Raw genomic sequence first — 16,849 nt, 5'->3', positions numbered from 1 at the left:
GTTTGTACTGGTCCCACCTCCCCCAGAACCGGTTCCAATGCCCCAGGAATTGAATCGCTCCCTCTTGCACCATCTCTCGAGCCACACATTCATCCTATCTATCCTGACATTCCTACTCTGACTAGCTCGTGGCACAGGTAGCAATCCTGAGATTACTACCTTTGAAGTCCTACTTTTTAGTTTAACTACTAACTCCCTGAATTCAGCTTGTAGGACCTCATCCCGTTTTTTACCTATGTTGTTGATGCCTATGTTCACCACGACAGCTGGCTGTTCACCCTCCCCCCCCCCCCCCCCCCCCCCCCCGCAGAATGTTCTGCAGCCACTCTGAGACATCCTTGACCCTTGCACCAGGGTGGCAACATACCATCCTGGAGCCTCGATTGCGTCCGCAGAACCACCTGTCTATTGCCTTTACGATTGAGTCCCCTATCACTATAGCTCTGCCATTCTTCTTCCTTCTTTTGGTGAGAATGGAGCAGGAGGTGACTGAGATGTTTGGATAGTGCAATGCAGTGGATAAATGAGAAACAGTGTGGCATTGTGCGTGTTTGACAAGTTACTTCATCTCCTCCAAAGTCGTAGTTTGTAAAATAAAAGCAAGACTGTACTTTGTTCTCTAATTGGTTACATTTCTAAAGAAATGGAAAAATATTGAAAATAAAGTTTGTGTGTAAATGTAAGGCACATGGTCAACTGAAGTTATTTTAATTTTTAGCAGTAAAAGGTCATACATTTGGAAAAATTAGGTAATGGAAATAAAGTTTCAAAGTAAAAGAATTCCGGCCGCGACCGACCTTTAAATATGAACGATGGGTCTTTCTGCCAGAGGCATCGGCAGAGAGGAAGGTCACAAGTCTGGCACATCAATGCTTTGGGTGCAAAATCATAAGAGGTGGGATTCTTCCATTTTGTAGCTGCCAACATGCAAGCAACAGGACTGTGTGAAGAACTGAAGCTGGGTCATTTTGTAGTGAGGTACAGTGGGCCAGAGATACAAACAGAACAGGATCTCACAACTAAATCTGCTGGAGAGCGCTTCACATGAGAGTCCACGGTAGGACAAGGCAGTGCTGGTGTAAACTGTATGCCGAGCTCCAGGGCCTCTGGTAAACAAAAAATTAAGAAACTGAAATTGGAAACAAAGCAATAAAGATGATTTCTTGTGGTATGTCTTTAATTGTGCCAATGCAAATCAGTATGCAAAGCCCATGTCTGTTATCTGCAGGGAAGTACTGGCAAATGAAGTATAAAACCCTCAAAGCTTCAAAGGCATTTGAAGATTAAGCATGGCGAGTTCGAGGACAATCATCTTGTTTTTTTTCAAAGCATGCAGCATGAACGAAAATCATCAGTTGAGGTCCTTAGCGGAAATGTAACATTGAATGACAAAGCAAAAGAGATCTTGAGGACCAAGCAGGCCCACCTGCCACATTAAAAGTAAGCAATGGTGGTATGTCGTGAGGGTCGGCAGGTGTGGGTTGCTGACATCAGCTGGCATGTCTCGCAAACATCGGCAGGCATGGATCCCAAAGGTCTGCTGGTCAGTAAAAGTGGGTCCCGGGAAACAAAGTTTGAAAAACACTGATCTAGGATACCAATAGTGTCCACAACTTCCCACATACTACAGGATATGCTTGCCACATGATGGAGCTCTCCTGTCATTGCTTCAATTTACTGCACTTATGTGATCTTATTCTACTTTTGTTTAAACTATTTTATTTTACCTGGCCTTCACTGAACTACACTTGCTTGTCTATTCTTAACTACTTAACTATTTAAGTCTAAGCAGTTACTTATTTTTAAAATGCTGCATTTTTCTAATTCGCAGCTACTCGAAGACCATCCATAACAGCAGTTTCTCACCAGTGACTTTGGCCGGGACTCTCCCTTCTGTGAACTAAGTCCCCACACCAGCGGAAAAACCAGTGCCAATGACTCCAGTGTCAAAGCCCCCCCCTCTCCCCCCTCACCCAAAAGTGAGGAATTGTCACCTTTCTAGGGGGCTAGGTGGACGGCGGAAGGGTTGTCATGACTCCAGCCGGCGCCGAAGGGATGGCGCGAGTTCGCACGTGCATGGAACGCCTGATGTGATTCCGCACATGCACAGACCGGCCGGCATATGTTCGCACATGTTCTTCTCCACGCCAACCCCCGGGCAATATGGCGGAGCCTTACAGGGATCCGGCGCAGAAGGAAGTAGTCCCCCACGGAACAAGCCCGCCCGCAGATGGGTGGGCTCAGATCGCGGGCCAGGCCGCCGTGGGGGCCACCTCCAGGGTCAGATCCCCCCCGTGCACCCCCGAAGACCGTCCATGCATACTCACCTGCCAGGTCCCACCGTGTGGTATCTGAGTAACCCACGCTGGCGGGACTCATGGTTGTGGATTATTATTGTCAAAGGTTAGTCAAGCTCCACACATTTTAAAGCACTTCAAACCATAATTTAAAGTCACGCGCGCTTCTGGATGAAATTTGAGTCTGGATCCAGGACTGAAAAGCCGATGGCCTTGTTACCTAGAATGGAGCATGTGTTCATCTGGTACCATCTAAAAGAGCAGATGGACTCTGGTCGCACTCACTCCCACCAAGTAACAGGGCTTTGACTACCATGAACTGTGGACCGAAGACCCCCTAATCACTCAGATGCTGCGTGAGGCGTTGGCCAAGTGTTCCTACTCAGTACGACAGATATCAGGACACACTTGGGCAGAGTGGTGAACGCTCCCCAGAGACTCGATGTTTGTTTTTATAAATTTAGAGTGCCCAATTAATTTTTTCCAATTAAGGGGCAATTTCCCGTGTTCAATCCACCTACCCTGCACATCTATGGGTTGTGGGGGCGAACCCATGCAAACACGGGGAGAATGTGCAAACTCCACACGGACAGTGACCCAGGGCTGGGATCAAATCTGGGACCTCAGCGCCGTGAGGCAGCAGTGCTAATCACTATGCCACCGTGCTGCCCAAGTGACTCAATGTTTAGCAGGGAAAATCCTGGAAGGGTGGGCGGAAGCAATATAAATAGTTGTTTTTTCAATCATGTAAACAGGTAACGATATAGCTCAAATTGTTGTTGAAAATAAGATAATGTTCTTTGGAACAGGTGTAGTGCAAGGGGTTAACAGAGTGAGTATGATATTCTATGGGGCCACATGATGTTGTGGCACTGATGTAAAGGAGATGTTCGTGATGTACAGTGGGAAACAGATGGGCAACCCTGAGGGGAGAGTTATCGTGTGCTAACTTACTATATACAAACTAGAAATAGTATAAATCAACTATTTGAGTAAATAACTGAACAAGCCTGTAGCTCTCCCTTGCTAGAGACCCAGCCCAACACCTTTTACAACACAGATCACCCTCGCTGTTGTAGTATATCAATAAAATATCAAATCTCCTGAATTGAACTGATGGTGCAATGCCTCAGTGTTGTGTCAATTTACTCTGGTCCCCCAACCTTGCTAAAAGCATGTCTCTTGGCATACTAAGTATCTAAATACTCAGAAAAAAATGACTAATTGCAGCACATTCTATTGCAAAGAACAGAGGGTAACTTGTAATTGTGCCATAAACTGTTAGTAAAGACCTAGTCCACCAACAATCTGAAGAAAATTCTTTGCATGAGGTTTCCACACTAGGACAATATACACTCTGGTCAACCCAGGATTATTCCGGTCACGCAAGCTGGTATTGAAAGGACACTCAGTTGCTGTATTCATGCCTGTAATATTCATCAGAACTCCTAAAATCCTTCAGGGAATGAAATCTGCCGTCCTTACCTGGTCTGGCCTACATATGGCTCAGGACCCACAGCAATGTGATTGACTCTTAAATACCCTCTGAATCAGCCTAGCAAGCCACTCAGTTGTCAAACCGTTACAAAGTCTAAAAAAGGAAAATAAACTGGCCGGATCATTCAGAATCGACTGGAAACGACAATGGCACACCCACCCCCATCGACCCTGCAAAGTCTGCCTTCCTAATATCTCTGGGGGTTTGCGCTAAAATTGGGAGAGCTGTCCCACAGACTAAAAATGAATCATACCTTGCAGACAATGTCCTAGACATCACCATCCCAATGTATGACCTGTCCCACCATCAGGACAGGCCCACCAAAAGGTGGTGGACGGTACAGTGGTATAAAATTGTGACAGGGTTGCCCTGGGAGTCCTTAACATTGACTCTGGACCCCAAGAAATCTCATGGCATCAAGTCAAACATGGGCAAGGAACCCTCCTGCTGGTTATCAACAATTTCCACCTCATCTGAAGCTAATGAATCAGTACTCCTCCATGTTGCACACCTCTTGGTGGGGGTAACAAAGACATAGCATGTACTCTCGGTGGGATACTTGTCCATCTACAAGAGTGGCTCTGTCGCACCACTATTGGCAAATAGTAAAGAACAAAGCTGCAAGACTGGATCTGCAGCAGGTAGTGAGGAAGTCAAGAGGGAAAAACCTATTTGACCTCATCCTCACCAATCTACCTGTCACAGATACATCTGTCCATGACAGTATTTGTAGGAGTGACCATCACACAGTCCTTGTGGAGACAGAGTCCCATCTTCATACTGAGGACACTGTTATGGACAGAAGGGGGAGAATTTAAACAGCCGTGCATTCTCTCCTCACTACCACTCCAGAAACGGAAAGGTGTTTTTGATTTATTCCCTTTATAAAAGTGGTGGGCTATTTTCCCCAACCCTTGAATTTAAAGTGTTCCAATCCTCTATGAATAACATACTTAGCAAACTCAAGAAAAGATCAAGTAAAAGGATTGGTTTATTTCACACACACAAAATGTGGACATGGGGTAATGATCCCTTTGGCACATATACAATAAAAAAGGGATATGGTAAAGAGAGGAGTGTGGAGCCAGACCACAATAAAAATACAAATTATGGTTTTATGTCAGCCCACAATCCAAATCTAAAGTCTAATGGAGAGTTTCTTCAGAAGGTAGGTCAGCTGACTGTCGCAGGGTGATCCATCTTTTGAGAAGCGACGACTTCCAACAGAGGGTAAGGCATCTGGAGTTGAAAGTTACCAGTGCCGACATCCCAGTAGTTCACAATGTAGATGAAAGCCAGATGATTGTACCTGCATATAGCTCCTTCTGCTGCTACCTGCAACATGGTCAGATAGTAGAAAAACACAGGCTACTGCGTGGAATCTTGTTCTCTTTGGAATCCAATAGTGAATGAAGATCCAATAGTGTATTAATTAAAGGAATTCAGATAGCTCACTCTTGGAGTCACAAACAGCCGCCTTTGTCTTCAGAGACGCAGCATCTCCAGAGGCCAGAATTCTTCTTTAGAAATGCAAAGAAGCTCCTGGAAGAGGCATTACCACCTTTTTTTTAAGATAGAGTCATAGAATCCCTGCAGTGCAGAAGGAGGTCATTCGCCCCATCGAGTCTGCACCAAACCTACCTAGGTCCACTAACCCACCCCATCCACCAACCCAACCCGCATGTCCTTGGGCACTAAGGGGCAATTAGCATGGCCAATCTACCTAACCTGCACATCTTTGAACTTTGGGAGGAAACGGGAGCACCCGATGGAAACCCACGCTCTCACAGGGAAGAAGTGCAAACTTTACACAGTCACCCAAGGCCGCAATTGAACCCAGGCCCCTCGTGCTGTGAGGCAGCAGTTCTAACCACTGTACCATCCTTAATCAGATAACCCTGCTGTTTTGTCTGAAGGTTAGGAATTCCTCTGGAATGAGTCATGGCTAGTCTGAGAAAAACCTTGTCCATTTTTAAAAAGAAAATTGCTAATTTTACAGACCGGTCCCTTTTTCCTATTTTCCTTCCCGTTTCAACCAAGCCGATATCCTCCATTACATTGCGTAGCACTAGCAATGGGAGAGATTTCAAACAGATTTACCAACTCAAAACTGGGCATTCATGAGGCAGTGTGGGCTTTCATCAGCAGCAGAATTCTATACAACTACAATCCAGAACCGCATGATGTGGCATATCCCCCACTCTACCATTACCATCAAGCTGTGGAACCAACTCTAATTCAATGTCTCTGGATTGCGCCCTAGGATATTAATGGAAGTAGCTAGAGATAGTGGGTGCACTGTGAGTCATCTTCCAAGAATCCTTAAATTCTGGAGAAGTCTCAGGATTGGAAAACTGCAAATGCAGGGAGGGTGACAAAAAACAAAACCATAGGTCAGTTATCTTAACCTATGACAAAAAACAAAACCATAGGTCAGTTATCTTAACCTATGTCAATGGGAAAATGTTAGAGTCCTTTCTAAAGGATGCATTAGCAGAGCATATAGAAAAACATGATACAACCAAACAGTCATCATGGCATCATGAAGGGGAAATCACGCCTTACAGGATAGATATAAAGAAATCAATAAATGTAACACACTAGGGCGGCATGTGGCGTAGTGGATAGCACTGGGACTGCGGCACTGAGGACCCGGGTTCGAATCCGGGCCCTGGGTCACTGTCCGTGTGGAGTTTGCACATTCTCCCCATGTCTGCGTGGGTTTCACCCCCACAACCCAAAGATGTGCAGGTTAGGTGGATTGGCCATGCTAAATTGTCCCTTAATTGGAAAAAAAAATAATTGTGTACTCTAAATAGAGTTAAAATAGAGAAAAGAGAGTTAGGATAAGACCATTCACAGGATGATAACCTGTAACTAGTGGAGTGCCACAGGGGTCCCTGCTGGGGCCACAATTATTTACAATATATAGTAATGATCTGAATGAGGGAAGTGAATGCACTATTGCCAAGTTTGCAGATTACACAAAAATAGATGGCAAGGCAAGTGATGAGGCTGATGCAAACAGGTTAAGTGAGTGGGCAAAAACTTGGCAGATGGAATATAATGTAGGGAAATGTGAAGTTATGCTCTTTGCAAGGAAGAATATGGAGCTGAATATTATTTAAATGTAGAAAGACTGCAGAAAACTGCAGCACCGAGGAATTTGGGGGTCCTCATGGATAAATCACAAAGAGCGAGCATGCAAGTTCAGCAGCTAATTGGGAAAGCAAATGGAATGTTGCCATTTATTTCAAAGGGAATGGGGTCTTGCTAAAACTATACAAGACAGTAGCTAGACCATACCTGGAATACTGTGAACAGTTCTGGTCCTCTTATCAAAGATATCCTGGCATTGGAGGCAGTCCAGAGATGGTTCACTAGGTTGATCCCGGATATGGAGGGATTTTCTTATGAGGAGAGGTTGACTAGGTTGTGCCTGTACTCATTGGAGTTAAGAAGAATGAGTGGTGACCTTATTGAGACATACAAGATTCTCAGGGGCCTTGATGTAGATGCTGACAAGGCGGCATAATCTGAGTAGACAGACAGCAAATGAGATAGGCAGGAAAGTGGAAGCGAGGTAGTCAGGTCTGGGTGATTGCAGTGGGTCATTAGAGGCGCACTCTATCCTGTGCAATAGCATGTCACATACTGAATAACTTTGGGTTGCCTCACCTCTGCAGTGTCTTCTGTACTCCTAAGGTAGCTCTCATCATCTCTTCTTGCATCCCCCACTGGGATAGACACCCAACCAATGGCACTCGCTCACCCTTCCTCCCATGAGCCCAGAGGACCAAGGAGGAGATGAAGATGGACAATCACGCATCATGAGTGCACCATCCACCAGTACAGTGGATCCTAGAGGGCTTGATAGTTTGGCACAGGGTGATGATCATGGCACTAGTGTGCAGAAGGTGGCATCAGAGGCAAGGGTAGCTGTGGTCAGTCCTCCTTGGAGGAGTGAGAACTGTCACAGCTCTGCTCAGCTGGGCCCAGAAGCAGGGCCTTAGGGGTCATTGGAAAGGAGGCTCTAAGAGCTGTGCTCTCACATCATAGAGTTCCCTTGGGAGAGGATGAAACAATTCACTCATATATGGCACAACGGCACAGGGCTTTGAATGAGAGAGTGTGCGAATCTCCTCGAGAGCCATATGCAGCAGCACTTGGGAGATGATGCAGGACAGCACGGTAGCATAGTAGTTAGCACAACTGCTTCACAGCTCCAAGGTGTCAGGTTCAATTCACTGCCTGGGTCACTGTCCGGAATCTACACGTTCTCCCCGTGTGTGGGTGGGTTTCCTCCGGGTGCTCCAGTTTCCTCCCACAGTCCAAAGATGTGCAGGTTAGGTGGATTGGCCATGATAAATTGCCCCTTTGTGTCCAAAATTGTCCTTAGTGTTCGGTAGGGTTACTGGGTTATGGGGATAGGGTGAAAGTGAGAGTGCTCTTTCCAAGAGCCGGTGCTGACTCGATGGGCTGAATGGCCTCCTTCTGCACTGTAAATTCGATGAAATAAATTCTATGCAATTATGCACTGAATTCCACAGGATCCAAGAGACATTGGGTAGCGTGGATCAGGCAGTCACCCTGGTGGCAGAGATATTTGGAGGAGTTGTCAGCTGTACCTCAGCTAGTATCCTCCTCCAGACATCCAGAGCACCCAGCAAGGTATGCTGGGTACCAAGAGAATGGTAACCCTCACGCAGCACACTGGGTCTCTTCTTTTTGGCATTCTTCTTAGCTGTATTGTTCCCCCAGCGATTTCTTCAATTTTCTTGGCCAGCGTTGCCGTTTTAGCGCTTTCCAGGTCGGGTTCGGAGCGGGGTTTCTCCCTGTGCGTTTCCTCCGATCACATCCGCCACCGGAAATCCATGCTGACCCTTCTTGCTGCCCTGTTGACGGAGGTCTGGGCAGCAGGGCCCAGTGATAAAGTCTGCCCCACAATGCTTCATATGCAGTGCCCCCTGGAGATGCTCCTATGGGCACCTATATAATGAGGATGACTGCCAAATGGATCTCAACCACCAAAAACAAGTGAGCAGCTGCCCCTACCTCCTCCTGCATGGGGAATTGTGCAGAAGTGGCTGAGTGTAGGGGCCACTGCATTACAAAAAGCGCCAAGTAGATCACTGGGATGTCTTCACATCGTCTCTGTCAACTGGTTTCCTCTTCTTGCACTGTATAAACAATGACACTTTAATTAAAAGGTAGATATTTGGAAACCCTTTTGTTGCTGCCAAGACAGAAAAGTGATCAGAGGTTGTGAAAGATGTAACAGGGTCCGCCAGCATGAGGGCAAAGATTCTGGGCTGATGTTTTCCCGTCATTGTTACGATTTGATATTCCAGCTGAATCTTCCATGCACAGTTACGTCAGACTCCCGTCTGTGCCGGACCCCTCCACCTTGGTCAGAGGGGTTCGGCTGAAATGCTCCTGAATCGAGAAATCCCTGATATTCATGATACCTTCACAAGCGCTTTGCACCCCACGGCATGTTCATGGTGCAGCCAAGCACCTCTCTGTTCAGTATCACCCTCCTCTGGCTCCACTTCCTCCTCCTCCCCCTCTCTCGCCTCCTGCTCCTCTCACGATGAACTGTTACCTGCCAGGGCCTTACAGTCCTCAAGGCCCACACCTCTCTGAAGGGCCTTGTTATGGAGAACGCAGCAGGCCACCACAATGACTGAGACACTTGCAAGAGGAAATGGAGCGTGGCACCTGACCAGCCCAGGCACCCTCAGAGGCCCAATGTCCTGGTCAGTGGTTGACCTAGTCAGCAGATGGTATTAGTCGACTTGTCTCTGTGTCTGTTTGGGGCTCCCATTGATGGGTGAGTAGTCACGTCTTCATGAGATCTACCTTATTCCCCAAGATTCATCTACAAGCTTCAGAGTTTGGAGAGAAGATCTAAGGCAGCGTGGACTACCAGATGGTGAAGGAGTCATGTCAGCTGCCAGGAAAATGAGACACATTAGTTATCGTGGTCATGGTCCACGTGGCATTGGTGATCTGCAAGGTGCAGGCGCTATACACACAAGTATATGATGGTGCACAGACAGGCATTGATTGACACACAGGATGGCCAATGAACACACAGAACACAGCAGCAAATCACCAGACAGGACACGACCACTATAAAGCCAGTGGGCACTAGTTTTCCCGCTCTGAGACAGTCAGAGCCCGTGAGCAACAACTAGAACATCCACCATGTGGTAATAAGATAGTCTGGTCAGGTTAGCCACAGGTCTCCAGTCAACTCAGCATAGTGTCAACCCACAGTTATGGGTTGATAGTTAAAATCGAGTTGCATTTCTACAAGTGTTGGAAGCCTGTCTCTCTCACTGCTGCAGTAACACTGTCCTCACAGACCCAGCTTACCCAACACATCGGGGCCTCACCTGTTTTGTGGGGTGCCACTAAGATCCGAAGCTGGTCCTTGAAAAGAATCAGAAGTGAAAACGTTAAAGACCATAGATGGCTATTAGCTGGACATGGTAAACAGGGCTATGAGATGAGATCTTCAGCAATGAGGGCACAGATCTCGAGACCATTTTCAGGAGATTTGCAGGCATAGAGTCTCTCTCTTCTCCACATATACCCATCTTTGGTGGTAGGTCGTATGCTGTGTCCTTCCTGACCCTCTTTACTACCCGGTGCCCTCCTGCTGCTTGGTGTTCAGTCCTTCCTGTAGAATAGGATCCTTTTCATCGCCGCTGTGCTCATTATTTAACACTATTACCCTCTTTGCCAGCCGCAGTCATCCTTCTGAACCAATGGTCACCCAACTGCTTGAGAAGCAGTGGGGCATTATGATCCCACTCAATGCTCAATCTGATTGCCCATTCTCCCCACCATATACGCAGCGTCAAGTGCATCTCTTTTGTGAAGTTTGAAGCCCCCTCTGCCAGGCTGACCTTCTTATGGGTGTGGAGTGATTTCCTGGTGCGGCCATGACTGGCTCCCCACACTGTATGCATCCCTTCCGCTTATTAGCAACAGGCAGAATGTGTAACCTGTGGACCTGTGTCAGAATCCCAAATTCCATCTCTAACAAGTGTTTAATGAGCTTCTTAGCTACTTTAAACTGCCTCAATTGTGAGGCAGACAGGATTCCTGCTCTGCCCCCACCCGCCCCTAGTGTACATTACCGGCACCAGGAACAGTCACCCGACACACTGGGCAGCGCGGGTATTTTAGTTATGGGCCCCCACCCCACTAGAAGCAACCTGACACTTTGCAGCACTGAGGGACATGAGCATTGGCAGAGGTGCCAGCTTTCAAACGAGTTGTGAATGAGTTTCTGCCTGAATGCAAAAGATTCCAGTGTTATTTGACGAAACACACAGCATCCCCCTGCCCATCATTTCTGAAACAACAGCATTTAAAAAAGGAACAGGTTAAATAATGACTCATGCAAATTTAAGATCTTGCTGTGTGCTGGGCAACAAAATCCACTGGCTGTAACCACTTTGGGAACGTCTTAATCATGTGATCCAATGAAAGTTCTTCATCAGGACAATTATTGGTGTTGAATGAGTGTAAGCATTCACCCAATTCAGTCACCTGTATAATATAAACTAACCATCATTGGTATGGGCACAGACTAAATCAATGAACTTTTATTTCTGCAGAATAACTTAATTGAATATTATTCAAATATAGAAAAACAAACACAGCATAAGTCTGAGCAGCTGTAATGAAATAGCACTTATTAAAGAATACATTCTAGATGAAAAATTCATTAAGAAACAGGTGTTTTGCTTTTCTCTTGTTTTCCTGCTATTAACTATTGACGGATCAACAGAACCTGCCACTTACCAGCTGCACGATTGGATCTGTTCTGTGGACGGCTTGCTCCAATTTGGCCTTCAGCAGTCACCACCACAAAGTACACTTCTCCGGGCTCTGGAACATATGGCTTATATCAGTAAAATCGTCAAAGCTTCAGGAAGTTAATGGTCTGAACTAAAAGCCGGATTATTTCATTTGCAATGCTAATAAAAATTAAGCACCTGAGGAATTCAAATATGTATGGCTGGTGTCTCTACTACACATCACAAAGGTAGCAGCGACCCACTTACCTACATCCTCTAATGTAAAAGATTGTTTGTCTTTCTTCACGTTGATGAACTTGAGGTTTTCCAGAGTTTTACCATAGCCAATGGTGTAGTGATTTACAAGTCCCTCAGATATATCTTGCAGTGGCTCCCAGAACACTTTCAGTCCCTTTTCATGAGGCAGAACCTTTATATTCTCCAGCTTCAAGGTGGAACCAACTGTAAAGATAGACGATTGACAGCTGTCAGCTAGCACCATTCATAACTCCTTGACACCATTGATTTTGAAATGCTGTCTATCTGTTTGAGAATTCTGAAGTAAAATACCACAGATGCTGGAAATCTGAAATAAGAACAGAAGTGCTGGAAATACTCAGCAGGTCTGACAGCATCTATTGAGAAAGGAACAGAGATAACATTTCAGGTCATGACCTTTCATCAGAACAGTCTATAAGTGGGGCCAATATTTGCAAAATACTTGCACCCAGCAATGTCACATCCACAAAATATACCATTAATATACCATTATTATGGCACAGAAATTCCAGATAATTATGGTGTGACTGATTTATGCTGTTATCTAAATCACAACATTATTTTCTGGGACTTGTGTGCTGCTCTATCGGGACACTTGTCAAAGAAGCCTAGCAGGTCCTTATTACAGCTCCATCTCATTAAAAATAAATGGTGAGATTAGGTTTGCTCCAAAATAGCACAACCACAAGGCCATGATAGAATGGCAATGGTCAGCTTGGTTAAATCATAGAAATAAGTGTACATGTTTGGCAATGTAAAGAAACTTACATCTGCATTAACTGTTTAAGTGATAGCATCATACTTAGTGATCGATTGAACGGTGTTAAGTAAACTACTTAAAAGTTGCACCATCCTATTACTGCATTCTATCACATTACCCCATTTGGATCACTAATGTCCTTTAGAAACTAGGAGTAGGCCATTCGGCCCTTCGAGCCTGCCCCCATTTAACATGACCATCGCTGATCCTCAATTGCAATGCCATTCCCGCTTTCTCCCCATACCGCTTGATGCCATTCAGATCTCAAAATAAATCTATCTCTTGAATACATTCAATGACATGGGCTCCGCAGCCTTCTGTTGTAGAGAATTTTACAGGTTCACTACTCTTTCAGTGAAGAAACTTTTCCTCATCTCAGTCCTCACTTGAGTCTGTCCCCGGTTCTAGATTTCTCAACCAGAGGACACGTCATCCCTGCATCTTAGTCTGTCCAGCCCTTTTAGCATTTTATACATTTCAATCAGATCTCCTCTCATCCTTCTAACGCCTTGTGCATACAGACCCAGTCAAACCAATCCCTCATCATAGGACAGTCCTGCCAATCCTGATATCAGCCTAGTGATATCACTCCACTCCCTCTCTGGCAAGTACACCCACTCACTCCATAGCAAGTACATCCTTTCTTAGTAAAGGAGACCAAAACTGCATGCAAATCTCAAGATGTGGTCTCACCACGGCCCTATATAACTGCAGTAAGATATTTCTACTTCTGAACTCAGTTCTCTTGCAATGAAGGCCAGCGTCCCATTTGCCTTCTTAATTGCTTGCTGCACCTGCCTCTCCACTTTAATTGACTGGTATACAAGGACACCCAGATCCCTTTTGTGAGAGTCCTTTTTTATTCCCTTATTTTCCCCTTCTTTTATTTTTGCCGTTACATTTTTGATTCATGGGTGTTTTTTGGCACGTGTCTTTAAGGCAGCCTGTGCTTTTAATTCAAACAGAAGGATCCAGAAGGTTGTGCTGTTTTAGACTGGCTGACATCAGCGATGACTCGGTTTGATTGATTTAGCTATTGGCCAATGAGTTGGCCCAAATGGCTGTGCTCTGCCTACTAATAAGTGGTGATTAGATCTGATCCCACTGGAATGTTTCAGAGCTTCAAGGGTTGACTTTGGGTTTCAGTTTGGCTTCTGGCATCTCAAGAGTAACGACTGCCGTTCACTCCCCTCCCTGTTTCTCTTCAGAAAGGCTGTATTTCTGAACTGGCAGGGAACCGGAATAGATCTGTGGACTGGAGAACCATCACAGGCTGTGCCAGCAGAGTCCAGAACCAACCATCTCTCTCTGCAAAAAAGACTGGTGTAAACCGACCAACTCGCTTTCCAGGAAGGGCTGGGCAGACTAGATGCAGGGAGGATGTGTTCTCTGGTTGAGGAATCTAGAATCAGGGGACAGACTCAACATATGAGGTAGACCACGTAGGACTGAGATGAGGAAAGACAGAGACCTGGAAATAGACCATGAACTGAAAGAAGAGTTTGACGTGAAGGAAAGGGGCATCTACAGGAAAAGCTGTGAATAATATTCTAACCAGGGAAGAACATTGTAGGCTGCAAATCAAGGACTTTAATCTGCAAGCTGACTGTGATGAAAGTATGCTAAAGAACCACTATTTTAAGGAAAAAGTCTTATCTTTTGACCTTAATCCTCACCATTCCCCCCCTCCCCCCACCCCCCAGCGTGCTTGTCTGTCTTGTGTGTGGGTAAAGGGTGGGGCAGTTAAATGGAGGGAATTGCTCGGGAATTCTCACCATCAATTCCTGACCCCATGGAATCACATAGCATCAGGTCAAACGTGGGCCTCTCCCCTCAGACAATGAATCAGTTTGCCTTCATGTCGAACACCACTTGGAAGGAGCACAGAGGGTGGCTAGGAGATAGAATGTATTTTAGCTAGGGGACTTCCATGTCGATCACCAATTTTGGCTTAGTAGCACCACTACCGACCAAGTTCTTGTTTTTTGGTAAGTATTTTTATTTCACATTTTAAAATTGATATGCAAATACAAAAACATAACACAAAAACAAGAACAGCCCTCGAAACCCCCTATCCCCCCCCCCCCCCCCCCCCACCCCCAACAGCTGGCAGTGGCCAGCTCTTTAAAATACATACCAAATGGTTGCCATCATATACAGAACCTCCCAATCGACCCCTCAACGGGTATTGAACTTTCTCCAAACACACAAATTCCCGAAGGTCCCCCAGCCACACCGAGGCACTGGGTGGAGAATCCGACCTCCACTCCACCAACAACGTGGGTGGCGCAACCGGAAAACCGGAATAACCCTTCCTCACAAATTCCGGACTTGCAAGTGCCTGAAAGCCACTGACTGCACAAGCCCGTACGTCTCCATTAACTCCCCAAACTCGCAAACCATCCCCAGGAACAAATCCCCCATTACTGCCACCCCCTCATCCTTCCATCCCCTAAACCTGGCATCCACCCTGGTCGGCTCAAACCTATGGTTGTTCCTGATCGGTATCATACTCTACCCACTCCCCATTTTAATGTGCTGCCGTAATCGCCTCCATATTGTTAGCGTAGCCACCACCACCAGATTTCCTGAAAACTTCCTCAGGGAGAGTGGGAGAGGGGCCGCAATCAAAGTTGGCAGAATTCTAAAAGGCCATTGCTGCTCGGCAGTTGGTGAGGGAGCAAGCAAGAGTGAAAAGCCTATTTAGCCTTGTCCTCACCAATCTACCTGCTATAGATAGATCTGCCCATGACAGTATTGGTAGGAGTGACCACCGCACAATCCTTGTGGAGGCAGGCTCATCTTCACATTGCTAAATGGAATAGACTTTGAACATACAAGCAACTCAAGACTGGCATCAATGAGTCGCTGTGGGCCATAAGCAGCAGTAGAACTGTACTCAACCATAATCTGTAATCTCATAGACCAGTATATCCCCCACTCCACTATTACCATCAAGCCAGGGGATCAGTTGGTTCACTGAAGAGGCAAGAGGGCATTGTCAGGAGCAATACCAAGCATACCTAAAAGAGACGTGCCAATCTGGTGAATTTATAACACAGGACTGCTTGTGTACCAAACAGCAGAAGTAGCAAGTACAAGACATAGCTAAGCGATCCCACAACCAATAGATTAGATCTACCGTGAATGGTAGTGGACAATTAAACAACTCAGTGGAGGAGGCGGCTCCACAAATATCTCCATCCTCAATGGTGGAGGAGCCCAGCACATCAATGAAAAGACAAGGTTGAAGCATTCGCAATAATCTTCAGCCAGAAGTGCCGAGTGGATGATCCATCTCAGCCTCCTCCGGAGTTTCCCAGCATCAGAGATGTCAGTCTTTAGCCAATTCGATTCACTCCACGTGATGTCACTCCGCGCGATATCAAAAAATGACTGAAGGCAGTGGATACTACAAAGGCTTTAGTCCCTGACAATATTCTGATAACAGTACGGAAGACTTGTGCTCCACAACTTGTCACACCCCTAGCTAAGCTGTTCCAGTACAGCTACAACACTGGCATCTGCCCAGCAATGTGGAAAATTGTCTAGGTATGTCCTGAACATGAGAGACAGGACAAATTCAACCCAGCCAATTACCACCCCACCATAGAAACACAGAATCATAGAATCCCTATAATGCAGAAGGAGGCCATTCGGCCCATCAAGTCTGCACCGACACTCCGAAAGAGCACGCTACCTCAGACCAACCCTTTGCACCATCCCTGTAACTCTAACTAACCTTTGCACACCAAGTGACAATTTAGCATGGCCAATCAACCTAACCTGCACATCTTTGGAAGGAAATCAGAGCACCTGGAGGAACCCCATGCAGACACGGAGAGAATGTGCAAACTCCACACAGTCACCCACCGAGGTCAGAATTGAACCCGGGTCCCTGACACTGCAAGACAATAGTGCTAACCACTGTGCCACCGCGCCGCTCCAGTCTACTCTCAATCATCAGTAAAGTCATGGAGGAGGTCATCAATAGTGCTATCATGTGGCATTTCCTCAGCAATAAACTGCTCATGGACGTTCAGTTTGGATTCTGCCAGGGTCACTCAGCTCCTGACTTCATTACAATCTGGGTTCAAGCATGGACAAAAGAGTTCCACTCCAGAGGTGAGGCATGAGTGACTGCCCTTGACACCAAGGCAGCATTTGACAGAGTATGGCGTCAAGGAGCCCTAGCAAA

At 46.2% G+C, this 16,849-nt stretch overlaps 1 protein-coding gene across 2 annotated transcripts in view; it reads right to left on the bottom strand.

Moving 5' to 3' along the window:
• fndc1 (fibronectin type III domain containing 1) overlaps nucleotides 1–16,849 on the bottom strand; it is a 251,208-nt gene that overhangs the window by 196,133 nt on the left and 38,226 nt on the right. For both annotated transcript variants that reach the window (XM_038808240.1, XM_038808250.1), the window contains exons 2-3: nucleotides 11,880–12,074; nucleotides 11,617–11,703 (exon numbers count right to left, since the gene is read on the bottom strand). In XM_038808240.1, coding sequence (XP_038664168.1) covers nucleotides 11,617–11,703; nucleotides 11,880–12,074 — 282 coding nt within the window. The remainder of the gene's footprint in view (nucleotides 1–11,616; nucleotides 11,704–11,879; nucleotides 12,075–16,849) is intronic.

Source organism: Scyliorhinus canicula, chromosome 1 (assembly GCF_902713615.1).
Source record: "Scyliorhinus canicula chromosome 1, sScyCan1.1, whole genome shotgun sequence".
Taxonomy (NCBI): Eukaryota; Metazoa; Chordata; class Chondrichthyes; order Carcharhiniformes; family Scyliorhinidae; genus Scyliorhinus; species Scyliorhinus canicula.
This window is presented reverse-complemented; position numbering and strand designations above follow the sequence as displayed.